Here is a 27,627-nt window from a genome sequence, read left to right as displayed (position 1 = left end):
TTTTTATGTTTAATCTGTTGGAATATATTGTTTCATTTGAACTGATGAATAAAATATGGCCTCACAATGATAATTGGAAAATGGGAATGTTTTTAATAGCTTTTTTACAAAAATATGGATATTCTTCAACTCTCTGAGTGATAGTTTCTTAAATTTAAGTTGTAGTGTTGAATTTGAAACCACATCAGTGAATGTTTTGTATTCTGTTACATGAAAGTCTATTGGTTTATCTTGTACTTTGAATGGGTCATTAATTTCTGCATTAATTTATACTGTTATGCTCTAATCATTTGGAAAATACTCATTCACTGAGGTATTCACATCTTTCAATTGTTGAGACTTTTCATTATATATTTGTCAATTAATTATATTCATGTCATCAATATATCAGAAAACTTTTATAAACAGGAATGCTGTCAAGCTTATCATGGCAAATTAATTTTTAAATTCTGATTTTCATCACTGGTGACCAGCACTGTCATTTATTTTCTTTGAAGTCACAGCTCATACTATTTTTGAGAAGATATTACTGCTCCATACCACATCTGAATCACCATAATTTGAAGACTGTCAAGCTTTCTTTCAAGTTAAAATAGTGGTCCAAACTGAGCGTGGTGGTACATGCTTATAACCCCAGCATTTGGAAGGCTGAGACTGGAGGATCATGGTTTGCGGACAGCCTCAGCTACTTTGCGAGGCCCTTCGCAACTCAGTGAGACCCTGTTTCAAAAAATAAAAAGACTAAAAAATAGAGGGGGTACAATGCCTCTGGGTTCCATCCCAAGTACCACACAAAAAAAATAGTGGTCCAGGCTGGGTGTGGTGGCACACTCTGGTAATGCCAGTACTTGGGAGGCTAAGACAGAGGGATCACAGGTTCACAGCCAGCCTCAGCAACTTAATGAGGCCCTCTACAACTTAGTGAAATCCTGCTTTAAAATAAAGAATAAAAAATAGGGCTGGGAGTGTAACTTGGAGGTAGAATGCCCCTGGGTTTAATCCCCAGTTCTGAAAAAAAAAAAAATAGTGGTCCAGGAAAGTGATGGTTAGTTTATCTCACAGTTCAATCATGCAATTGCTTTGCCTTGAGGTATCCATTGATCTTTGCTATGAACTACACATGCTTTATGGTACTTCCCACTTAGTGACATAAACAGGCTCAGCAAATGTTTTCTACAAAGCTTTGGATAACAAATATTTTAGGCTTCGTGGACCACTGAGTTGAGTTTGAGATGAGTGTTAAAACTATTCAACCATATTATTGTAGTGTGGAAAAAGCCTCAGATAATATGCAAATAGATGAACATGACTGTGTTACAATAAAAGTTTATAAAAACAATAGTCAAGCCAGGCGTGGTGGCGCACGCTTGTAATCCCAGCATTCGGGAGGCTGAGACCAGAGGATCGTGGTTCGCGGACAGCCTCAGCTACTTAGTGAGGCCCTCTGCAACTCAATGAGACCCAGTTTCAAAACAAAGAATAAAAACTAGGACAGGGGTGTAGCTTGGAGGTCGAATGCCTCTAGGTTCCATCCCCAAACCCGCAAAACAAAAACAGGCAAGATTTTCCCAGCAAATGGTAATTTTTCAGCCCTTGACTTAGAATATTAAAAAGATAAGTACAATGGCCAGGACAGTGACATGCATCTGTAGTCCTGGCTGTTCTGAAGACTGAGGTAGGACAATCACTTGAGTCCAGGAGTTTGAGTCCATAGTGAGACCCTGAGTCAAAAAAAAAAAAAAGGAGTATTAATGTTCAGTATTTAACGACAGTAAAAGCTTTTACTGCTTCATCAAAACTGTTATTCTCAGGAAAGTATCTGTCATCCTTCCATCTGTGCCTCTTCCCTGAGGCCATTCTTGATACTGGAGCCCGGCCTTCTATAGATTTCCACGTAAGTTATCTCTACTCTATTTTCTACCTCACCCCTTTTGGCTTTCTCTGCTTGACTTCAAACCTGTTTAAATGTCTCCTATCTTTAAATAACTAGCCTTTCCATTAGCCCTTTACTTCCTTCACTGACAAACATGGCGGCAGTCTTTCAGCTATATATTCTGTTCTTACAGCTCAGCTGTAGTAGCTGACACTAATGATCCCTAACTGCTTCTTGAGATTTTTAAATTTCCTTTTCATTGGGGCCACAATTTCACTTTTCTAGGTTCTCTTTATCACTTTGTTCTTTTACTCACTTTTCTTCCATTCGCCTCTTAGATGAGGGTCTTTCTTAGCTTGATTCTTATTTATACATGTAATTTTCATTTTTCCTTTGTATAATCTTTGGGTTATCCCTTCTGTTTGCATGGTTTCAACTCCAGTTTAATTGTTGATGACTCCCAAATTTGCATCTGGTCCAAGTGTTTCTCCTGAGCATTGGAACATATTTCTGGTCCCTCATCAGACATCTCAGCTTAGATCTCCAACAGCTCTTTCAATCTCATCATCTCTAAAATAGTTCATATCTCCCTTGAAACCAACTTTCCTCCAATTCAGGTAAATAGCATTTACTGGACCCTCATTCCAGTAATCTGAAACTGTCCCAAATTCCTTTTCCCTTTCCCTCTAATATCTATTTGCTCACCTGCAAACCCAGTCAGTTGAACCTCCTAAATAAACGTCTCCTTTTGGGTAGATAGCCAGAGTGGTATTGCTGGATCATATGGTAGGTTTATTCCCATTCTTCTGAGGATCCTCCATACTGTTTTTAAAATTCTTCTTATTCTTCTTCCATCTCAGAGATTCATTTTTTCAGTGTCCTAGTCAACTCTCCCTTCCCATAGATTCTTCTTTTTCTCCCTCTCCCACTATATTCTCAGAATGCAATGTGGATTTAACAGCACTCACAAGAATTTATTTTGGGCACCTACTCTACTTAGATGGCTTACAATTCTTTTAATGTTTTCAAAGGTAGTAATTATTGCAAACATTTTAAAGATTAGGGCTTGAATTTAAAAGATATTAAATAATTGTCCAGAATTACACATCTAGCCAGGGCTGAACCAGGCACTTGGATCTAAGCTCTCTCAATGTTTCTTCTCTCATAGGGATTTCTGTATTCTATGAACATGTGTCTGTCTTCTCTGTATGTCCAGAGCTCAGTTCAATAAATAAACAAATAGAAGAATTGTCACTTGGCACAGAATAGTACCATGATATAGCCTCAGAAATCAATATTATAGCCGGGTGTGGTGGCGCACGCTTATAATCCCTGTGCTTGGGAGGCAGATACAGGAGGATTGCGCTGGTTTGGCGCCAGCCTTGCTGCCTAAAGAGACCCTGTTTCCAAATAAAAAAAATATAAAATAGGTCTTGGAGTGTAGCCCAGAGGTAGAAGAGCTTCCAGGAACCCCAGCACCACCAAAAAAAGAAGAAGAAGAAGAAGAAGAAGAAGAAGAAGAAGAAGAAGAAGAAGAAGAAGAAGAAGAAGAAGAAGAAGAAGAAGAAGAAATCAATATTATAGCATAGTGATTTTTTCAAAGAACTGTTTATAATTTGGGGTGAAGTATTCTTGTACATTTTTCTCAACAAGCTTTTATTGGCATTTTTATACTTATTGGTATGTATTTTATTGGTACTGTAAAGCATTGCTCAGAAAACAGGTGTTGGCATGAGAGTGGAGCTTTGGTGTCAAGGAGCTTCAGTGTGGTAGGTTCACATCCAAGGTGAACAACAGCAGGACAGAGTGCTCCCAGTTTTAAATGGAGGAAGGTCAAACTGGGCACAGTGGTATATGCCCTGTAATTATAGTACTTTCAGAGAGTGACAGGAACCTACAATAGAAGCATGCAGTAACTTAGCAAGACTCTGTTTCAAAATAAAAAAAAATAGGGCCCAGAGGTAGTATACCCCCAAACCTGGGTTTAATCCCCAGTGCCACAAAAAGTAAAAAATAAAAAATATAGTAGAGGGAAATCACATGGAACTGCATTTAAAATGGACCAGGAAGCCTTTCCTGAAGGATGAGTAGAATTGCAATAATAGAAAATATTCTGTTGACAATAAATGAATGTTGACTGGAATTTGAAATAAATATAAAGTGAGAAATAAGCCTCATTTGACCCATTCATAATTCAGAACACTTATTGGTATCCTTGAGTCTAAGTGGGAAGAGCTATTTCAGTGATGGAGTATCAATATTATTCAGCCTTATTTAATATGGATAAGAGAATTACATAAAGCAAAATCATGAAACAGTCGTATCACTTAATGACTATCAAGTGTGGATTTCAAGTGAGTAAGAAACAGGGTGGGTTTGTCTCTGCCTTTGTTGCATAGAAGTCCCAGGAACTGGACTACTGGGGTTCTCTGTAGGGTGGCGTGGCGTGTAATAGAAGTCATGGAGTTGAAGACTCAATGGTCCTGAAGAGGTCAGCCTGTTGGGGCTGGGATGTAGCTCAGTGGCAAAGCACCTGCTTTGCAGGTGTGGCGCTCTGGGTTCTGCAGGTGTGGCGCTCTGGGTTCGATCCCTGGTTCCAGGAAAAAAAAAAAAAAGGTCAGCCTGTGCTGTGGGAAGCTCAAGTCTACGCTGCCCCAGTGTGGCTTAGATTCTGTTCCTTTGCACATGATATTTGGTAACCTCCGCTAATTTTTTTGACACGAAGCACCTTCTCTGAACACTGAGCACTCCTATTGCTATAAACCCTGATCCCATACACCTCAATCTTATTAGTATATAGATGTGAACAGTGAATATATTTTAAAAGTTTGCTCTCATAAACATAGGCCAACGCATGTAATTTAACACATGCATGATGTTCTGTGAAAGCTTAGTTGAACCTAGTGGAATTCTCTTTTACTATTTGCTCTCATTCTGCCACTCACATGACAAGTACCACTCTTTTTTAGTAGCACTTGTTTTTGTATGTGTGGTACTAGGAACTGAACCCAGGGGCATTCTACCTCTGAGCTCCACCCCAATCCCGATTTTTATTCTTTTTGTTGAAACAGGGTCTCACTAAGTTGTGGAGGGCCTCACTAAGTAGCTGAGGCTGGCCTCCAACTGTTTCAACCTCCTGTTTCAACCTCTCAAGTAATGGGATTACAAGCTTGTGCCACCACACCCAGCTTTTAGTGGCACTCTTCAAAATTAATCCCCGTGAAGTATGTTTTTAGTCACCATGTTTCAAAAAATGCTCTATGGTTTTGCCTTCAAATAGTGATAGGATAAGTGTCTACATGTTTGAGACATTGTGCTTGCAGCAATAACAAGGAAGATTAGTATGAAGCTGAGCTCTCATGGAGTTTCTAATTTTAAAAATTGGTGTTAGCCCGGCGTGGTGGTGCATGCTTGTAATCCCAGTGTTTAGGAGGCTGAGACCAGGAGATCGCGGTTCGCAGACAGTCTCACTACTTAGTGAGGTCCTCTGCAACTTAGTGGAACCCTGTTTCAAAATAAATAATAAAAATAGGATAGGGGGTGTAGCTCGGAGGTCGAATGCCCCTGGGTTCCATCCCCAAACCCACACCCACCCACACACACAAAAAAATGGTATTAGGTCCAGTAAGCAAATGAAATTCAGAGAATAATTCAACTGAAAAAAGTAAATAAGTGCATTGTATAAATAATGTATGTAATGTGTCCATATGTAAAAATGTTACAGTTCAATTTTTTTAAATGTGGTACTGGGTATTGAACCCAGGGGCATTCTACCTCCAAGAATTTTGAAACAGAGTCTCACTAATTGTGAGGGCCTCACTAAGTAGCTGAGGCTGGGTGCAAACCTGTGATCCTCTTGTCTCAGCCTCCCAAGTACTGGGATTACAAGCATGTGCCACCACGCCCGGCTTAGTTCAGTTTTTTAAATCATCTCTTGTCAGTAATTTTGAAGTCATGGTTTAGTTAAAGGGTTTAAATGTTTAAAGTTTGGCATGAATTTTTGTACATAATAGTTAATGCTATTGATCCATGTCTTTTACTTTTGCAGATTTGATCCAGGCTACCAATGAGACCAATGTGAATATTCCTCAGATGGCCGACACGCTCTTTGAAAGGGCAACAAACAGTAGCTGGGTGGTTGTCTTTAAAGCTTTAGTTACAACGCACCATCTTATGGTGCATGGGAATGAGGTAAACAAAAGAGACTTAACTTTTCCTTTGCCTTTTTGTTTTTGGTGAAGAGAGACATTTATGGAAGAGTATAGTGATTATTTAAGGACCTTTGAATTTTCATCAGTTAGAAGAATAAGGTAAAATCTACAGTTGAAAATTATCTGGAATATAGGCCGGACATCGTTGCGGATACTTGTAATCCCAGTACTTAGGAGGCTGAGACAGGAGGATTGATCAGGTTCAAAGCCAGCCTCAGCTGCTTTGAGAGGCTCTCCGCAACTTAGAGAGACCTTGTTTCTAAATAAGATATAAAATAGGTCCTGGAGTGTAGCCCGGAGGTAGAAGGCCCTTGGGTTCCATCTCCAGTACCACCAAAAAAAAAAAAAAAAAAAAAAGAAACAAACAAAATTATCTGGAGTACAATTTAATCTTCTATTTAGCTATTCTTTTAAAAACCTTAGATTGGACCTTGTCTTAGAGATTCTGAAGTATTAGGCATTACTGGTACCTAACATGTATGTAACCGTATAAACGTATTGATGGGCAAAAATGTTGTTAGAAGAAATGAGCCATAAAACTGTTTTTCCATAGAAAATATTTCTCCATGCCTTTGAGCATGGAGAAATTGCTTCCATAAAATATTTAATTTTGGAAAATATTAACACAAGTATTCTTTTTATGTGAAATAATTATTGAATCCTATTACATTTGCAGTGTTTCCATTGAATACCGAAGTGAAAGGTCATACAATTTAATTCTAAGTCAGTGAAAGTTATTTGACATGTTTTCCCCCTTAGAGAAAGTCAGTAAAATAGGAACCTTAAAAACTAAAAAAAGAAATCACAGCACAAATTTGCAAAAAAAAAAATTCCCTCTAGTATCAGAAATTGTTTAAAGGTATTATTTAAGAATATGGGTATTTAATTCTAATTTTTGTTTTTCAGAGATTTATTCAGTATTTGGCCTCTAGGAATACATTATTCAATCTCAGCAATTTTTTGGACAAAAGTGGATCTCATGGTGAGGATATTTAAATGTTTTATATATTTTCTAATGTTTTAAGTTTGATGTAAGGTTATTAATCTAAAATTATTACAACTTACATATCCATTGGGTGTTTAAGAAAAATATACAAAAATAACTATATAAGTTAACTTTCAAATTTTACTTGTAGAAAACTCAGCATATAAAATATCTATTAATTTTATTTTTTGTAATTTTCATTGTTCACTTTAAAAATTAACAGTGGCTATGCTAGGTCCACAGGTTGTTTATGAAGGTGCAGAACACAATAGATGAAAGATGTTATCTAAATTTAAAAAATGATTCCAGTGTTAGTTTGTGTGGTGGGGGGGATTGGTAGGGTTTGAACCACTTGTTCATCCATCACATTTACTCGTTGTCTACCACAGAGAGGCAAGCACATCAAGCAAGTAGACCATTATGAGATGACTACATGTATTAAGTATCAAACAGGCTATTGTTTGAAAAGGTGAAAAAATGCAAAGAAAAATCAGAAAGTATATTCTGTGTATGGATGGATGGAATGCCCCACACTAAAATTATTTTTTGCCAAGAGAAAGGATTTTAAGTGAGGCCTGCTGATGGAACTACTGAGCTCATCCTAGAACTGTATACATTTGGAGAGTTAAAATTTGTACTATTAAAATTTTTAATTATGCAAAGCATAATTAAAGGTACTTTATTAATTAATCGTATTTCTTCTCCCTGTGTCCCAGGTTATGATATGTCTACCTTCATAAGGCGCTATAGTAGATATTTGAATGAGAAGGCTTTCTCTTACAGACAGATGGCATTTGATTTTGCCAGAGTGAAGAAAGGGTATGTTTGTTCTATCTCTATCTCCATCTCTCTCTCATGTTTATTTGAGCAGAATAAGTCCTTAAGGAATACTTGAGTTATTTTAACCAAATTCATATGCCAACTGAATTTGATCATGAAGGCCTGGCTTACCGTCTCCTGAAAGAAGAAGCTCAATGAATTATATTGTAGAGGTTAGCCTTGAGGCTGCAGTATGCATTGTTTTATTTTTATCTTCATGCCAAAAAAAAATCAGATTGGCTACTCAGAGTATATATCGAATAAAATGTTATTTGTTAAAATTAATTCAAAGCTGGGTGTGGTGGCACACACCTATAATTCCAGGTGAAATGGAAGGCTCACAGGTTCAAGGACAGCCCTAGCAACTTTGTGAGACCCTCAGCAACCTAGGAAGACCCTGTTTCAACACAAAAAGCAAAAAGAGCTAGGGCTAGGGGTATAGCTAACAGGTAGTATGCCTCTAGTTTCAGTCCCCAATAACACACACACACACACACACACACACACCATAATAAATAAATTATTAATACTTCCTATTGATTAAAAACCTCATGGAAACAGAAACGTCTAAATTTTAAATCATAATTATCATTTATTTCCCTCTAATTACATGGTGATGTCTAGTGAGAAGCTTCTATTCATCTAGAAGTTTGTGCAGACTTTTATCTGTTCATAACTTGAAATAAATGGCAAGGTATTGTGGAAGGCTTAATATTTTAGTTTCAAGAATCCACCTGAAATATATAACTCTATCTTGGTAATAGTTATGAACTTGCCTATTCAAAATAAATCTGTCTCTCATGCGTGAATACTTCCTAAAATTAGTTTTTTCTTTATCTCCTATCATTAGAGATGATTCCAGTTCAGACACCTTCCTCTGACTTCTTTCATGGCCATAGGCATCCATTCCTGATGTTCCCAGCTGCACTGTGGCCTCTCTGTAGAATGTCCCTGGCCTTCTTACAAACCTCTGCACCACTGTATGGACACCTCAGGACCCTGCATGCTCTCCCCACCTCTGGGGAGGGAGAGACCCTGAAAGCTACCCTGTTCACATCACCTCAGCTGTTGCAGTGCAGCCACCCCTTGACCATCACCGAGTGCAGGGCTCCCTGAGAGGTCTGTAGATGGTCCAGAGCACACTGCCCCTCTGCTGCCCGCGTGAGCACCAGCCTCCTGCTGGTCCTCTACAGCTAGCAAAACTCTGATTCCAGTGTGAGCAAAAAGTGCTCGTCCACCTGCATTTTTCTCCATTTGATGGCCAATAGCATAAACCATGTACTCAGACATATAGGTTTTGTAGACCTCCAAGACATATTTCCTCTTTCTCAAAAAAAAAAAATGGCTTTTTAGAAAACTCTTATTTTGCTACCTTCTGTTATAGATTTTTTTTTAACATCATTCAGGAATTCAACTTTTATCTCTACTGTCTTGCTTTCTTCCTGGGGGCAGTGCAGATAGAAAGGCTTTGCCTGTGTGGTTGAGGATTGAGGATGCATATACAAGAGCAGACAGTGCAGAGATGGCGATCAGCCACAGCCTCCGCATGCCTACGGTGACCCCACAGGACTAACAGGGATATGGGGAGGAGCACAGTCTCAGATACACCTTTGGTCTCGAATGCCCCATCCATAAGGAAGTGTTCTCCTTTTCTCTTTTAAAATACTGTAGTGCCGATGGTGTCATGAGGACAATGGCTCCTGAGAAGCTACTGAAGAGCATGCCAATACTGCAGGGACAAATCGATGCACTGCTTGAATTTGATGTATGTATCTCACCAGAAAATGGTTCTTACGTAATCAATATTGTCTTTCCTTTGACGGTAAGCTACAAGTAAATCTAGAGGTTTCCTCAGAAAGCAGCTTTAGGTGCTTCATTTAGCTGAATTCAGTAAATATTTAGGTCAGGCTGTTCAGCTCAGTAGAGGCAACTTCGGTCCCCAAGAGTGTGTGAGCTGTTTTACTAGGTGTTTACTTAAGTCACAGAAAACTATGAGTTCTGCATTCTTGGAACCTTATGTTCCCAGCAACATGGCAGCCTCCTGCTGTGCTTGCCAGGAAGAAGTGTCTGCAGGGTGGACCCACAGGCAGCTGAAGAACTTGACACTGTATGTAGACTGTCTAAGTGACATCATGCACAGAGGGAATTATTTTTGTCCTATCATAACATCAGTCTTTCCTGGCAATAGCAGCATGATTTTTCTCTTAAAATCATACCTATCTTTGGCTAGACTTGTGGATAAACAACCTACACATATGATAAAGTCATGTAGAACTACACACACACACACACACACACACACACACACACACACACCATGGGTATAAGTAAGCCTAGGGAAAGCAGAATAAGACTGGTTGATTGGGTCACTGTTGGTATCCTGGTTGTTATGTCATTAAATATAGTTACCAAACTACAATTTTATAAGATGTTTCCTTTGGGGAAAACTGGGTAAATGGCATAGGGGATCTCACCATATTACTTCTTACAACTGCATGTAAATACAGTTTCCTGAAAATAAAAGAAGTTTAGAAACTGACTCATGAAAATAAAATGATTTTTCACACTTATGAAAATGCTTACCCCATTATCAGCTTTTCTGTATTTTGGTGGTTGCCTGACACAAAGACTTTCCTTAAACATTAGTAACTCAAAGTCTTTGTTCAGATTATGTGGTTTAGTCTATAATTGAGCTTTTACAAAAGTCTTGACACCTAACTCTTGTGAAATTTTAGCACATCTCCTATGAAATTTTAGCAAGTTAGCAAAAAATCTTGTTTTTTGACAGATTTTAGAAGTAAGGACTTCATGAGATGTGTGTGTAATTGTGTCGCTTAACTTTTGTTCCTTTTTATCCATTTTTTTCCCTTCACTCTCCTCACCCTTAGTAAGGGTTTTGCCTTAAAGGATAAAAGTCATAAAGGAGGTTGGAGCAAAGTTTGAAGAATTGTAAACAAAGACTAGGGAGTGAGGAGAAAATATACTTCTTTGTGTTGGTAATAGAGTGTTTAGCAGATGGGCAAATGGCTATGACTCTGAGTAAGTATTTTAGAGGTAACTGGCTAAGATGTTCCCTGTACTATTCTTCCCCAATGAGACCACTACAGGCTTCTGGAAATGAACCCTTAATGGTCACAGAGACCATTTGAGAGGAGAAATCGAAGAAATGTAATATAATACTGTAAAAGTAACAAAACAAACAAACAGATGTTCAAAAATTGGATTTTCCAGGCATGGTGGCACATGCCTGTAATCCCAGTACTTGGGAGGCTGAGACAGGAGGATCACAAGATCCTCCAAAAATAGCCTCAGCAATATAGCAAGACTCTCAGCAACCTAATGAGATCTGTTTTAAAAGAAAAATAAAAAGGGCTAGGATGTAGCTAGGAGGTAAAATGCCCCTGAGTTCAATTGCCAATTCAAAAGAAAAAAGAAAAAAAAAAAGAAAAAGCTAGGTTTTATTGGTTAATGGATCACTGGCCAAATAGAATGTATCTATCTTTTAATTGATAGGCTTAATTAAAGCAAGACAATATGAAATCCATCTTTTGATTTTTAGGTACCTGAGTTACCCCAGGTTTGTACAATATGAGTGAATTTCTTAGTAATTATTTGAGATATTTTAATGTGATATAAGAAAAATACAGATTTGCTGATATGCAGTCAACATTAATTTTTTATCTTTTATTTTTAGGTACATCCAAATGAACTAACAAATGGTGTCATAAATGCTGCATTCATGCTTCTTTTCAAAGATCTTATCAAACTTTTTGCTTGCTACAATGATGGCGTTATTAACTTACTCGGTAGGTGGAACTTATGAGATATGTCTGTGCTGGTGGATAAGTGGTAAGACTGACAGATGCTGAGATGTGAGTCTCTTGCTTCGTTTCCTGTGCCTTGGCAGAGGCAGTGATGAGGGACAGCAGGAATACATCCATAGATGGTAGTGCCGGCAGGGCAACTTGGACAGAGAAAAAAAAAATCATCTCTTGGACAACTGTGTATTAAAGTAGAAGCAGATCATTGCTGTCCTCCCGGGAGAAAGAAACTAGTTGTCAATCTCAGTGGTATAAATGTGGCAATTCAAGGACAGATTGTCCAAGTCTAGGCTATCTCTCTAGATTTTGGTGCTATGTTGGAAGCTCAGCATTGATCTAGAGTGTTGGCTGATTAAGGACTCAGGGATGGTAGGCGTATCGTTCTCAGAGGTGGGGAGCCTGAGCAGTTCAGCCAGTTCACCACCTCTGTTTCTAATGTCACAGCCGTGTCTTATAGTGTACTCGTTTCCCTCCATTGCTGAGAGCATGTTTGTGTCCTATGACCCTTAGCATTCACATGGGATGAAGATGGTCTCCTGTTATTTATCCATTCTGAAAGGTCCATCCACTGCCTTTTCCCAGACCTCCTCGTCACCAGTCTTCCAATTTAATTCTTCCAAGCCCCTTGTCATCTAGGACAGTAGTTCCGCACTACCCATGATTTTGTATATTTACACATATCTTGACATCTTTCCTTTCATATAAAGTAGAAAACCAAACATATACACTGCTGAAAGTTTGACTTACTATGAAGATTTCTTTCTCCTGCCAAGGTCATCCCTTTGGGAAGATATGACTCATCAGAAAACTTCCAGCTGGTACCAGCGTACAGAACTATCTCTAAAACACACTTCGATTTTTGTATTCCTTAGTCAGCTAGCTATAAGGAACTCCCCAGGGCCCATAGGTATGACTGAGGGAGAAATGGGCAAAATGGCAATAGAGAAGAAAGAGTAAGTGCACCGAGAATATGAACCTCCGTTCATACAACCCACCTGCCTATCATGACCTGCTTGGGACTGGTCTCTTACGAATCACTTCCATGTGATAATAGTGTCCTCGCCTTGCCCAACCTTGTGGTTTGGTACCTAGATAAGGCCCACTCTAGGTCTGAGGCTTGATCTTCTAGGTCAGGATCTCCAGTGATAAACCAACAACAGTTTTTCAGAAGGAGATTAGTTACTATCTTATCTGAATATGTGGCTTTGCCCCAAAGCACTGGAGGCCTATACTGAGTTGTGACAGAGGCATTCAATGGCATTTGAATCTGCTGCAGACACTCTGAGCACCTTTAGATCTGCTAGAGTAAAGACCTGTAGAGCTTCGGTGTGGAGCAATTTCGGAGCCTTGCCTTGATCTGGCCCATACTCACTTCTGGCACTCTACCAGATACTCTGCTTAGAGCAGCACATACACAGTGTATGTGTTGCCTGTAGAACCAAATAAGCTCAGCAAACTTTTGAATTCATTTTAGTTAGAAGGGAGTGAAAGGTGCAGAATTTGTCTTCCACGCAGAGATGCTTTCTTCTAAATGACTAGACCTTTGGACCCTGAGAAACTTCATTGAAATGGCATGTCCATGATTTTCACACATTCTGCCTCTGACCTTCTGTATTGCATGTGGCTTTTAAAGACACTTAGCACCTCTGCACTTCCCCATGTCATGAAAGTGATGTCCTGTGAAATTGTCACAGCCAGAGAGGTTGGCGACCTTGGAATGAGACAGGGTGCCCTGGCATCCCTGCTAGGTCACAGTAGACTACTTCTGATGTTCTCTGTTTTTTGGGGCAGAGATAAAAGCATTTTCTAGTGCCAGGAACTGTCTTGATTTTTCTTTAGTAAAAGAAAACACATCTGAATTGCTGCAGGTAGGAGTCATCACCATAATCTAATACAAAGCTTTAAAAATCCATTTCTTTAATTTTTTTTGTACAAAACAAATATTCAGGTTAACTGGTGAAATGATGGAATCGCTAGCTTTCTGTCTTTGCAGAGATCAGTAATCCAGTGTAAGGATTCTGCTAGTGTCAAAGTATGACTTCTTGTAGGAAACCAGCGAGACGCCAAATGGTTTCCTGTATCCACTGCATCTCAGTTTTCTTTTTATAGAGTCTGATAGAAAATATAGTGAAATTTTGGGTCCCTGGGGAATAACAGCACCTCAGAGTCAGCCTCTTTTCAGTGATCCTGGAAAGTATCAGCGGACGAAGCCAACCCCCACAAACAACAGTAAAAAGCTGGACAGACTGAAAAATCCACAACTCTTCCTGAATCCCCAACAGAGGAGAAGACACAGGGCAAAATTCTCCCATGACTGGAGAGACCCACAGGTGAATACAATGAGTCACAGCTTACCAGAGCAGAGATTCGCCCGAGGGAAGAGCCCTCAGAGTAAGCGCTGAGGTAGAAACCCCAAACTGTAATTTGATAGAAGCCTCCCATGAACACGTCTGAAGGTTAAATTCTCCAGAGGGATCTAGTCACAGGGAAGACTCATACTTTGTTTTTACCACCAAGAGCTCAACCAGATTCCTATAGAATCGAAATAAATAGACTCTATAGGAGGAAATATAGAGCTTATATAGAGAGGAAATATATAGAAAATACTTAGGAGGAAAATCTACTTGTGTTTTCTCTAGGGAGAAGGGAAAAGAATCATCTTGAAATACAGCTGCTCTTCCACTTATGATGGGGGTACAGCCTGATAAGCTCACCATAAGTTGAAAATTCACTTTATATACCTAACCTACAGCATATGTTCCCAAATTAATGTTCAACACCAAACCATAGATTTAGGAAACTCAGAGAAAAGAAAGAAACTCAGAGAAAAGAAAAGAAAGAGGAAAGAAAGAAAGAAAGAAAGAGGGAAAGAAAGAAAGCGAGCATATAATTTTATAATTTTCAAACTACAGAAAATATTTTTTATTTTTTGTGGTACTGGGGTTCCTGGAAACCCTTCTACCTCCAGGCTACACTCCCAGACCTATTTTAAACTTTTATTTGGAAACAGGGTCTCTTAAGCCAGCGAGACTGGCTTCAAACCTGCACGATCCTCCTGTCTCTGCCTACCAAGCACAGGGATTACAAGCATGCACCACCACGCCCAGCCCTCAGAAAATAAATTTTTAAAAAATCATTCAAACAAAAGACAATGTACTGAAATACTTAACATATTGAGAGGAAAAAATCCCACCAACCTAGAACTTTGTACCCTATGAAATTATCCTTCAGAAATAAAGAAGAAAGCCAGGCATGCCTGTAATCCTGTACTTGGAAGACTGAAACAGAAGGATTGAGGTTCAAGGATAGCCTCAGTAACTTACTGATACCTTGTTTCAAAATAAAATAGGACTGGGCCAGGCATGGTGGCCCATGCTTATAATCCCAGCATTCAGGAGGCTGAGACTGGAGGATCGTGGTTCAGCTACTTAGTGATGCCCTCCACAACTTAGTGAGATCCTGCCTCAAAATAAAGAATAAAAAAATAGGGCAGGGGTTATAGCTCGGAGGTCAAATACCACTGGGTTCCACTCCACACCCGCAAAAAAATAAAAATAAAATAAAAAAATTTTAAAAACCTTTTATTTTTATTTCTCCCACTTTTTGCAGTACTGGAAATTGAACCCAAGGCCTTGCTCAAGCTAGACAAGCACTCTACCACTGAGCTACATCCTGAGCCTTATTTTTCTTATTCCTTTTTTTGTTTTTTTGTACCAGGATTGAACCCAAGAACATTCTAATCCTGAGCTACACTCCCCAGATATTTCTTTTCTTTTCTTTTTCTGAAACAGGGTTTCACTAAATTTCTAACACTCTCACTAAGTTGCTGAGGCTGACCTTGAACCTGCGAGCCTCCTGTCTCAGCTTCCCAAGTACTGGGATTACCAGTGTGTGCCACAATGCTTGGCCTATTTTCTTTATTCTTAATTGATCTAACAGATAAAAGTTTGTTCAAATAGCAAGAGCAATATATTTATCACATATGTTTGCATATGCACCTCATATATACCCTTATTTCACCTATGTAGGTGAAATGACTGTCAGCCATGATGCAAGAAATGAAATGGGAGAATTAGAATTATTTTATTATTTAAGATATATTACCTTTCATGAAGTGATATCATATTATTTGAAAGTGAGCTTGGATTCATTGTAAATGTATATTACAAATTCTAGGGCAGTCACTAAAAAAAGTAAAATAAGAAGCATTACTGATATGCTAAGAAAGGAGGGGGAAAGGAGCCATATAAAATAATTAAAACCACCAAAGATCTAGGCATTGTGGCACACATTTTTAAAATTTATTCTTATTGGTGCATTGTAATCATATTTCACATTGGAATACAAGACTTGAGAGGATATACAAGCACACATCATCCAGTTAGCCCTCATCCAATCCCCATCCCATTCCCTCCTCCTCCCTCGATCCCATGCTTGTTTGGTGATTAACTTTGATACATTTGTTTATGTACCTCCTGCGTTTTAAAGAGGCTCCATCCTCCCCTATTCCATACCCTCTGATTGGTCACCTTAGTTGCTTCACTATAGAGCCCTTTCTATAGCTCGACCTCTTCCTGTTGCCCCTTTCCTCCTAGTTGTTCTGCTGATTAGGGGAAGCATCTGATTTATATTTTCTGCGATATTCTCTGTGCATGCTGCGTTGCAAGTACCGATCCCACTCTTGACGGCCCCAGTAGTGGCCTGGCTACCCGGTGGACTTATCCAGGCCTCGCTGGCTCAAGCAGCGGCCTTGCCTCATGGGAGGCCCCGATTCTGGTCTCGCTGGCCCCCACACCGGCCTAACCTCTTGGCTGGCTCCGATCCTAGCCTCATTGGCCCCAGCACTGGCCTAGCCTCAAGGCAGGCTCCATCCCAGCCTCACTGACCCTGGCACCGGCCTAACCCCTCGACAGATTCCTCTCCTGGCCTTGGAGGCCCCAGCACCAGCCTTGCCTCACGGCAGGTTCCGATCCCAGCCTTACTGGCCCCGGCACCGGCCTAACCCCTCGGCAGGCTCCGATCCCGGCCTTGGAGGCCCCAGCACCGGCCTTGCCTCATGGCAGGCTCCGATGCTGGCCACTGGCCCCAGCATCAGCCTAACCCCTCTGCAGCCTCCGAGGGGCACACATTTATAGTCCCAGGTACTCGGGAGTCCTGAGGCAGGAGGATCACTTGAAGCCAGGAATTTAAGGCCAACCTGGGCAATGTCTCTAAACACACATGTGCACACAGGCACACAGACACACAGACACACACACACACACACAGCATAAAAGTGCATATTTGTTTCTGAGACCTTAAACCTCATTATGATATATAATTATAATGCACTAATAAAAACATAAAAAGAAGTGCTTATTAAAAGAATGGAAGACAAAAATAATAACAAAGAAGTAGGGCAACAAATAGAAAACAGAAACAACTATGGTAGCTATTAATCCAACAATATCAATAATCACTTAAAACCTCAATGGTATAAATGCACCAGTAAAAAGACATGGGTTGCCAGAATGAATCAAAAAATGAAGTTCAGGTATATGGTGTTTATAGGAAATTCACTTTAAATATAAAAACATAGATTAAAAGTAAGTAGATGGAGAAAAATATACCATGCTAACACTAATCAAAAGAAACACAGGTAGCTACACTGATTTCAGTCAAGACAATCATCAAAGTAGGGAAGGGTATCAGGAGTAAAGAGGGGCATTTCATAATATAAAGCGATCGATTCTCCAGAAAGACAAACAGTTCTTGTGTCTATGTATAACAACAAAGCATCAAACTGCATTAGGCAAAAATGGATAGGTCTGCAAGGAGAGATAGATAAACCCACTATTACTGTTGGAGACTTCTCCATTATATCAGAAATGAACAGATCCACAGGCAGGAAATCAGTAAGAACAGATTTGAACCCAACATCAGCCAACTGGATATGATGGGTATCCGCAGATTATTTCATCTAACAGCAGCAGACTGCACATTCTTTTCAAGCTTGCACAGAACATTCACCAAGAGAGATCACAATCCGGGCCATAAAACACATCTTTTATGTGTTTTCTATTTTATTTACAATAGAAATAATACAATGCTTTCAGGTCACAGAAGTAATCTACAAATCAATAACAACAAATCTCTGAAAAAAAATGAAAGAAGGTAGAGATTAAACATCACATACTTCTAAACAACACAAGCACCAAAGAAGAAATCTCAAGAGAAATGTAAAGATATTTTGAACTAAATAAAAATGGAAATAAAATTGATCATAATTTGTGGAATTCAGTAAAATCAGCATTTAGAAATTTATAACATCAAATGCTGTTAAAAAATGTCTAAAACCAATCACTTAAGCTTCTACCATGGGCAATGAAAAAAAGAAGCATAAATTATCCAAAGTAAGCAGCATAAAATAAATAATAAGAATTGAAGCAAAAGTCAATGAAATTAAACACAGGAAATTATAAAACCAAAAGCTGCTTCTTTGAGAAAATTGATAAAAACCAAGTCTCTAGCCAAACTAACTAAACAAAAAGGACACATTATTAATAGCAAAATAAAAGAGATGACATTTCTACAAATCAAATGGACCTTAATAGGATAATAAAAAACTGTTAGAAACAACTCTTTGCCCACAAATTTGATAGAACAGATGAACAACTAATTCCTTAAAAAACACAATCTGCCAAAACTTATACAATAAAAAATAGACAATCTGTAAGGCCTAGATGTACAAAAGAAACAGAATCAATAATTAACAATCTTCCAAAGCAGAAAGCACCCAGCTCCAAATAGATTCACTGGAAAAATTCTACCAAACATTTAAATGAAAATTTATGCCAATTTTCCACACTCTGCTCCACAGAGTGGAAGAGTAGGACATGTTGATAATGGGAGAAGCTATACAGGTGTGGGGCCAGAGGGAACCTGGGGAATCTGTCCCTTCCATTTGGTTTTATAAAAACTGCTATAAAAGGCCTTCAAAAAAATATGTTTGGGTATGTTTCATCCCCTGTCCATACTCTGATGAAGGTTCCTGTGTAGAAGTCTAGGAAAAAATACTTTTAGCAGTGTTCGAGAACTTTCTTCAAGAATAAATGAGATTAGTCAGTCACAAAAAATAAGAAATCAGATGCTTTCCCTAATATGTGAGAGTTAGGGAGAAATGGGTCATAGGAGGAACTCTAGATGAAAAAGGAAATCCTATAGAGGAGCAAACAAGGCAACCTAAAGGAGAAGAAAGGAGGGGGGAAGAGGAAAATCTCTAAAACACACAATGTACTTAAACATATCGAAGTCAACCACTAAGCCAAGCAAGGGAGGGAGGGACGGGGAGGGAATGGGGTGGGAATTGGGTAGGGGTTAAATCAGTGATGTGTACATGTCTGTACACACGAGTTTTTTACCCCAATATGATATATGAATATAATGCACCAATAAAAATTAAAAATAAATAAAAATAAAATAAATAAATAATAAAAAGTACTTTAAAAAAAAAGAATAAATGAAGCCGGGCGTGGTGGCGCACGCTTGTAATTCCCGCGCTTGGGAGGCGGAGACAGGAGGATTGCGCAGGTTCGAAGCCAGCCGCACTGGCGTAAGAGACTCTTTCAAAAATATAAAATAGGTCTGGGAGTGTAGCCCGGAGGTAGGAGGGCTTCCAGGAAACCCAGTACCACCAAAAAAAAAAAAAAAAAAAAGAATAAATGAAAGCCAGACATGGTGCTGGACACCCATGATCCAACTACATGGAAAGTTGAGACAGGAGGATTGCAGGTTTGAGGACAGCCTCAGCAACTTAGGGAGACTCCCAGCAACCTAGAGAGAAACTCTGTTTCAAGCAAAAATTAGAAAGGGCTCAGGGTTCAATCCCCAGTACCCCACCCCCCCAAAAAAGAAGAGAGAGATGGAGGCCTCATTAAAATTCAGGTTGCTGGACCACAGCCCAGAGTTTCTAATCTAGTAGGTCTGCAGAGAGACCTGAGAACTTGCGTTTCTAGCAGAGTCCTAAATGATGCTGTCCCCACTGGCTTGAGGGCTTCTCTTTGGGAACCACCTATGAAAACCATCACCAGATGCTCAGGCTTGCATTTGTGCTTTTTATCATGTTGACCCCAATTCAGAAATTATCAGTTAACTCCAGAACTTATATAATATTTTTTCTTTCTTCCCCACCAGCTTTAGAATCCATTTCCATTCTCCAGAGTTTTTTTCAATTATGGTTGCTAGATTCTGGGCAAAAAAATACAGGACACCCAATTAAATTATATTTCAGATAAATATGAATAAATTTTCTAGTATTGATAAACCCCATGTAATATTAGGATACACTTAATTTTAGGGATACACTTAATATTAGGGATACACTTTATAGTAAAAAAATGATGTGTTATTTATCCACAGTTCAATTCGGTATCTTGTATTTTACCTGGCAGACCCACTGCCAACAAAAATTTGCAAAATCTCACAGTCTTTTTTGCATGGATATTTCTTTCCTTCTGGGTTAGGCTTCATGCTTGTCTCCCTGGGGCCATTCTGGGATTGCTGTGTTCTAAATCTCAGTCTAGCCATTGAGGCAATTGGCAAGGAGAGAGAGTGAAGAGAGTACAGGCTGTGGGGAGAAGTTTCATTTCCTCAAGGAACATGAGTTGACACAAAGGCCTCCAGGGCAAGGCAGCACAGCCTCTTCAGACAGAAGAAAACCTTCCAGCCAGGGCAGCTAGGCTCATTGCTGTGTGAGTTTTATCAAGACCTTCCCTTTCCAGTTTTCTAAGTAAAAGCTCTAATGTTCACAGGAAAGACTATAGTGAGGCTATAAGTAGAACTTCCCCACCTGTGCAATATTCAGCAATTCACAAGAGTAGACTCTCTGACTCTAACCTAGGACAGCCCTGTGGCTGCAAGAGATAAGATCAATTATTGCATTTCTCCTAGGAGTGCTGTAGTCTGAACATGCCTTGATCCAATAATTTTTATTTATTTATTTTGGTGGTACTAGGGGTGGAACCCAGGGGCTTTCTACCTCCAGGCTGCACTCCCAGACCTATATTATATTTTATTTGGAAACAGGGTCTCACTAAGTTGCTGAGAGCCTCACTAAGTAGCTGAGGCTGGCTTCGAACCTGTGCGATCCTCCTGTCTCAGCCTCCCCAGCGCGGGGATTACAAGTGTGCGCCACCACGCCCAGCTGAGCCAATAATTTAAAACATTGTCCTTCTTGAGCCCTCCAGTAGAGGCAGGAACCCGTCCACACTGGCCCTGTTCCCCTGCTCGTGACCTAGCCCATGGTTTGACCAGCTTCATTCCAGGTGTGCGTTTCAGAAAAGCCTTGGTGATCATTTAAATAATTGTCTTGCTGCTATTTAGCATGAACTTCAAGGATCTCATTTTCCAATAAACGCAGGTAGGTAATTATCACCTTCAGATCTAATTAGGTTGCATATCCAATCCCAGATTTCTATATTTGAAGGCCTTCTATCTACATTCACTTCAGGTGCCAAGTACTGTGCCTGTTCAAGAAACAGAAACTATTCTACATATCCTAAATAGAAAAGAATTTACTATATGGAGTAAGTTCTTATTAATAAGTGGCAACCTGCAAGAACTGATTCTAGACTCAGTCTCCTGCTGTGACTCCCAGAATTAACTACCTACCTTGCAGAGGAGCTCCTACTTCTTAGACTACCAGTGTAAGATACACCAAAAACAAGGAGCTGCCACCACCACTGCAGCTGCTTTGCATCACTAAGAAGCTGGAAAATGAACAAGTGAAACTCTAGTCCAGGGGTTAAGGGGCCACACGTATCGCGGGGCTGTGCCTTTAATCATCACTCCTCACAATCCAGGAAGCTGCGGTTGGAGGTGCAAAGTCAAATGCTATTGGAGGATAATTTCACCTGTCTAGGATCTTGCCTGTCACAAGCAAGATCTGAGAAGGTACAAGGAGGTGGCTCTTGCCTCCGTTTTATCTTCAAGCTCTCCCACAGGTCTAACTTGCAGAGCTAAATCTGTATCCAGAACTCTGGCTTCCCATGACTCCATAAGGTAGAATGGAGGTTTGGTGAGCCAGTCATCAACATCAAATACAGCGCTCTTGAAGGTTCTGCCTTTAGTGAAGAAAGAGTCCTGGCCTAAATATGAAGTTCAGAACTAAATATATCTTTACTTCAAATATAAACCAAATATATCTTTATTTCTTTAATTAGAGATTTTGTCAGTAAGTCAGACAGAGCAGCCTTTTCTCTTCTATTTTGCAGGGAAACCGTACTCTTCCTTTCTGCTCATATATGTAAGCTTTTCTAAAGTTCACTTCTAGCCATGCACCTTTCTGATTTTTCATACATTCCTATTTGTCTACTTAGATGCTGTGTTCTTACTACGTAAGCCTCAGAATCTAAAACTGATCTCTTGAACTTACCCCTTTTAATCTCCTTATTTCTGTTTGTGTATAATTAGTATTATAAATCTAAAAGCTCAGTTATCTTTGAGTTGCTCGTCTCCCTGGAGTCCACAGCTAGTCAGAAATGAAGTTTAGTTAAGTTCATTCTCATACTGTCCTCTTGTTTTATTCCCATTTCTTTTTCGAGAGCATGGATTTAGTATCTTTCCAACTGGCAACTAAACATGTTCAGGCCTGTGATGCTTTTCTCTTGTCCTGAACAGCTACTTAAAGGATGTTCTGCTTTGTTTTCATGTTGACTTCACAGATAGATGATATTAAATATACAGTTTCTCTTTGCACAAAATAATCACCATTCAATATGCTTTTAAATTTTAACTTGAACTTGTTAGTCTGTTGGCTAGCCTAGGAGCACAAAAGGAGAAAAGTCGTACCTTTTCATATTAAGGACTTTTCAAGAGTGGTGGAAGTGCGTGTTCTTGCCTTGCCACGTTCTGGTGTGGTGCTGCCTCCAGTGAGCATCGCTGTGAAAACCAGCCTCACTTTGCACATTAGCACAGCCACCGGGGGGATCCTCAGAAGACTAGGAATGGAACCACTGTATGACCCAGCCACGTCACTCCTCAGGGTCTTTCCAAAAGAATTCAAGTTAGAATGCTGTAGTGATATTTGCACACCCATGTTTATAGCAGCACAGTTCACAATAGCCCAATTATGGAACCAACTAAGTGTCTGTCAACAGGTGAATGGATAAAGAAAATGTGAAGATGTGTGTGTGTGTGTGTGTGTGTGTGTGTGTACATATACACACACACACACAAAATGGAATTTTACTCAGCCATAAAGACAAATTATGTCATTTCCAGGAAAATAAATGTAACTAAAGAATATTATGCTAAGTGAGATCAGCCAGTCTCTGAAAGTCAGGGATCATAGGCTTTCTAAACTAGAGAGAAAACAGGAAACGAGAGACTTAGAGAAATGAGGAGAGAGAAACCAATAGAATGGTGGAAGGGAATTGGGAGAGGAAGGTGGAGAGGGGCAAAAGGATGACTGAGGAAGGAAACAAACTATCACTACACCCCAGCCCTATTTTTTATTCGTGTGTGTGTGTGTATGTGTGTGTGTGTGTGTGTGTGTGTGTGTGTTTACTAGGAATGGAACCCAGGGGCATTCTACATCCGAGCTACATCCCCAGCCCTGTTTTTTATTCTTTATTTTGAAACAGGGTCTCACTGAGTTGCAGAGGGCCTCACTAAGTAGCTGAGGCTGTCTGCAAACTGTGATCCTCCTGTCTCAGCCTCACAAATGCTGGGATTACAAGCTCAGAGGTAGAATGCCCCTGGGTTCCATCCCCAGTACCAGAAAGAAAGAAGAAAGAAAAAAAAGAAAGAGAAAGAAAGGAGAGAGAGAAAGAAAGAAGGAAAGAAGGAAAGAGAAAGAAAGAAAGAAAGAAAGAAAGAAAGAAAGAAAGAAAGAAAGAAAGAAAGAAAGAAAGATGGATGACTACCAATCTCACTAAAACACACAGGAAGGGAAGAGGAGAGAGTGGGGTAAGGTGTGGAGAGACATACACCAAATGATGTGTGCAGTGTGAATAGCACTTTGAATCTCAGAATGATGTGTGCAAAATGATCTAATCATTTTGAGTCGAGTGTTTTTGCTCACCAGATAGTGCTAGGGGCTAACCTTATAAATATGTTGCGGGTTAGTTTTGATCAAGGACTTCCTGGCCAATACTTTAAAGGTTGTTTTGGAATCTCTTTTGGTACTGTGAATCTTCACAAATGTTTTATCACTAGTATGAAACTCTGATTTCTAAGTAAGAAGTTTCCGTTACTGACTAATGGTCATTAGCAACAGTTAAAGTGGAACATTTGTCTTTTAGCTACCCTTTGAAAATTAATGTATATATACAAAGAATTTATCACAGCTTTGCAAATATTTGTGCTATAATTTGATCATTGAAATTTGATTATTTCAAATATGGAAAATCAAGGTCAGGCGTGGTGGTGCACACTTGTTATCCCTCCACTTGGGATGCTGAGACCGGACGATCGTGCAGGTTTGAAGCCAGCCTCAGCTACTTAATGAGGCTCTCAGCAACTTAGTGAGACCCTGTTTCCAAATTAAATATAAAGTAGGTCTGGGAGTGTAGCCTGGAGGTAGAAAGCCCCTGGGTTCCATCACCGGTACCACAAAAAGAAAGAGAGAAAGAAAATATATGTTATCTTTAACATGAAAGAAAGATAAAGGCTTATTTTTGCAGTAACCTGTCCCTTCTGTAAAAGTGTAAAAGTGTTTCTCTCTCCCTCTCTCTCTCTCTCTCTCTCTCTCTCCCCCCCCCCCCAATGTCTGGGAAACAAGGGAACCTCATAACTTTACATATATCAGTAAAATAGTTCACATTGGCTTTCTGTGTGATTACCACTGTTATAGAAACAATTGAGATGACAACCAAAAGCTGTAGTGACTGAATGTCTTTTGTTGCTAAATCCTAATTATAATGAAAATTACAGTAATTCAGAGAAGACAGAAAAAATTGCTTAAATTTTTGATGCATTAGTTCTAAAGGAAAACTATTCAGTTTGTTTTCTTATATTACTGTGGAAATAATGCACAGAAATACATTTAGGTTATTATAAAATAAATACTTAAGATATTTGGTTTTTTTGTTTGTTTGGGGTTTTTTGTTTGTTTGGTTGGTTTTGGTGGTACTGGGGTTCCTGGAAGCCCTTCTACCTCCGGGCTACACTCCCAGACCTATTTTATACTTTTTATTTGGAAACAGGGTCTCTTAAGCCAGCGCGGCTGGCTTCGAACCTGCACTATCCTCCTGTCTCCGCCTCCCAAGCGCGGGGATTACAAGCGTGTGCCACCACGCCCGGCGTAATTTAGATATTTGAAGAAAAATTTTATGTGGTGATTGTTTGCAAAGAGAAAGAAAAGGATGTTTTGCCAGAATAAGTCTTTATTTAAAAAATTTTACATTAAAATTATTTGTTTCTTATGGCACCATGATTCCATCAATAGCATTAGAGGATGATAGAGTAGATAAGGAAATATCTGCAGATTTTGCCAGTTTTTGAGATACTCACTTCTCTCACAAATCTTAACAAGTAGAAAACAGCACATGTTTGTTTTCTTGATCTTTTTGCTTCCTTTAAATGCCCTCCAGGGGAGGTCCATGTTAAAAGTAAAATTACCCAGAGACTAGCAACAGAAGGTAATGAGTAGCTGCCCCGGATAATTAGTTCTTTGTATAATTATATATTATTAAACTCTTCTTGAGAAAATTAAAAATACTTTTGAGGTAGTAAAATTACTATGCTGAATGACATAAAGAACCCTCAAGTATGAGAGAATATAGAAGTAGCATTGTTTAACTGTATGCAAATGTAAAATAGTAAACTATAAACAAGATGCTGGGCATCAGTTATAGTCTAGAATTGCCTGGACGCTGTTCTAGATTGCTGTACTGTGCTGCCATCTACACGGTCAGTAATTATCAACAAATCGATGAGTCACTGGTGAAAACACTAATAAAAGTGCTGATTTTTTTTCAAGCCATACATCGGGAAAATGCATTCTCACAGTCAATTATAACGGATTTATAGCACCTTAATGACTGGATTCTAGTCTTAAGAGTACAAACTTGATCAGTGAAGTGATTCTGCTTTTCTGCCTATAAAGCTCAAGGTTGAGAAAGAATAGGTTTATAGACAAGAAAGTCAATAAGGGTTTGGTTAGCCAAATATTTTTTATAAAACTTCACCTAACTAAAAGACACATTTTAATATTTGAAAGAAAAAAATTATTTTTGCAGTACTGGGGACGAAACCCAGGGGCATTCTACCTCTGAATTATACCCCCCAGCCCTATTTTTTTTTAATTCTTTATTTTGAAATAGAGTCTCACTGAGTTGCAAAGGGCCTCACTAAGGAGCTGAGGCTGTCTGCGAACTGCGATCCTCCTACCTCAGCCTCCCAAATGCTGGGATTACAAGTGTGCGCTACCACATCTGCCTTGAAAGAAATAATTGTGTGATCTCCTTTAGCTAAGACACAATATAATGTTTGAAAGAAGTAATTTTATGACAAATAAAAGCAAGTATCAATTTATGTGTGTTATAGAAAACATTTTAAAAGTCTTTAATTCAAGAAGATGTATAGATTATTGGTGTATAATATATAGATTATAGCTGGGTGTCGTGGTGCATACCTGTAACTTGGGAGGTTGAGACAGGAGAATTATAGGTTCACAGCCAGCTTCAAGATCTTAGCTAGGCCCTCCAAAACTTAGGCCCTGTTTAAAAATTTAAAAATCAAATAAAATATGGCTGGGGTATATCTCAGAGGTAGAATGCCCTTGAACTCAATTCCCAGTACAATCATCATCATATTAGTATTAGTATTAGTATTAGTATTATTGGTTTCTAATGCACTAGTAAAAAAAAAAATAAGAATGCTGTAGAATGTAGATACAAATTTTGAGGTTGTTATCAGGAAGAATTTGCTATTTTCCAAGATTGAATACAGGGACCATAAATTTAACCTGTTATGTCAGTTCATATATTCTTTTACTTTATACCTCTTTTATGTTGTTATTAAATTGTTTCATGTAAGACATATGATTATCCTCGGCCTTAGTACCTTCTCTGAGTTGCTCAGACGCCCTCATTGAGGTGCTTTAGTACTTCTTATAGATTTTAATGCCAAGTGTTTTGATTCAGACATTAAGCTTTAAGTAATAATCCTAACATAAGTTTAGAGTAAAGTACTCTTTTCAAATTGTTTATCATTTTATTTCTTCTAGAAAAGTTTTTTGAAATGAAGAAAGGACAGTGTAAAGACGCTCTAGAAATTTACAAACGGTTTCTAACTAGGATGACACGAGTGTCTGAATTTCTTAAAGTGGCAGAGGTAAGTAGGAGTAAGCTTTGCTGGGAATATGATTTTAAAACTATTAGCTCACGTTCCTGTAGTGTATAACAAGGTGCATAATATGGCAACACATCTGCACAGAGTCATAGTGTCTGAGGGTCCAGAAGGGGCCTCAGAAGTCACTCACCCAGCTTGTCACCACTCTGCAGCCAAATAAAAGTTTCATGGTAATGAGCTCATTGCTGCTTCACAGGCTAGTCCGTTCCTCCATTCCACCTAAAGGCCATTTTTAATTGTAAGAAAATTCCTAACTGGATGCAGTGACACGCACCTGTAATCCCAGCTACTTGGAAGAAAAAGGAAGATTGTAAGTCCAAGGCAAGCCTGGGCAACTTAGTGAGACCCATTCTCAAAATAAAGAAAAAGAGCTTGGGGTGTAGCCCAATAGTAGACCACTTACCTAGCATGTGAAAAGCCCTGGGTTTGAAATCCCTAGAACCACAAAACAAATATATATACATATACATACACATACACATATACATATACATATACGTATATGTATTTGTGGCATATACATGTATTGTGTATATATATTTGTGGCATACATATATATATGCCATTTTGAAAAACCTGTCCATC

The 27,627-nt window shown here is 39.1% G+C and overlaps 1 protein-coding gene across 32 annotated transcripts in view; it reads left to right on the top strand.

Moving 5' to 3' along the window:
- The window catches only part of SNAP91 (synaptosome associated protein 91), a gene marked incomplete at both ends in the record, with an annotated part of 139,383 nt that overhangs the window by 41,771 nt on the left and 69,985 nt on the right, over window positions 1–27,627 (top strand). For all 32 annotated transcript variants that reach the window (XM_080700441.1, XM_080700440.1, XM_080700437.1 and 29 more), the window contains 6 exons: window positions 5,922–6,064; window positions 6,991–7,066; window positions 7,786–7,888; window positions 9,560–9,653; window positions 11,583–11,694; window positions 26,918–27,024. In XM_080700441.1, coding sequence (XP_080556567.1) covers window positions 5,922–6,064; window positions 6,991–7,066; window positions 7,786–7,888; window positions 9,560–9,653; window positions 11,583–11,694; window positions 26,918–27,024 — 635 coding nt within the window. The remainder of the gene's footprint in view (window positions 1–5,921; window positions 6,065–6,990; window positions 7,067–7,785; window positions 7,889–9,559; window positions 9,654–11,582; window positions 11,695–26,917; window positions 27,025–27,627) is intronic.

Source organism: Muscardinus avellanarius (assembly GCF_963383645.1).
Source record: "Muscardinus avellanarius genome assembly, chromosome: 8".
Classification (NCBI taxonomy): Eukaryota; Metazoa; Chordata; class Mammalia; order Rodentia; family Gliridae; genus Muscardinus; species Muscardinus avellanarius.
This window is presented reverse-complemented; position numbering and strand designations above follow the sequence as displayed.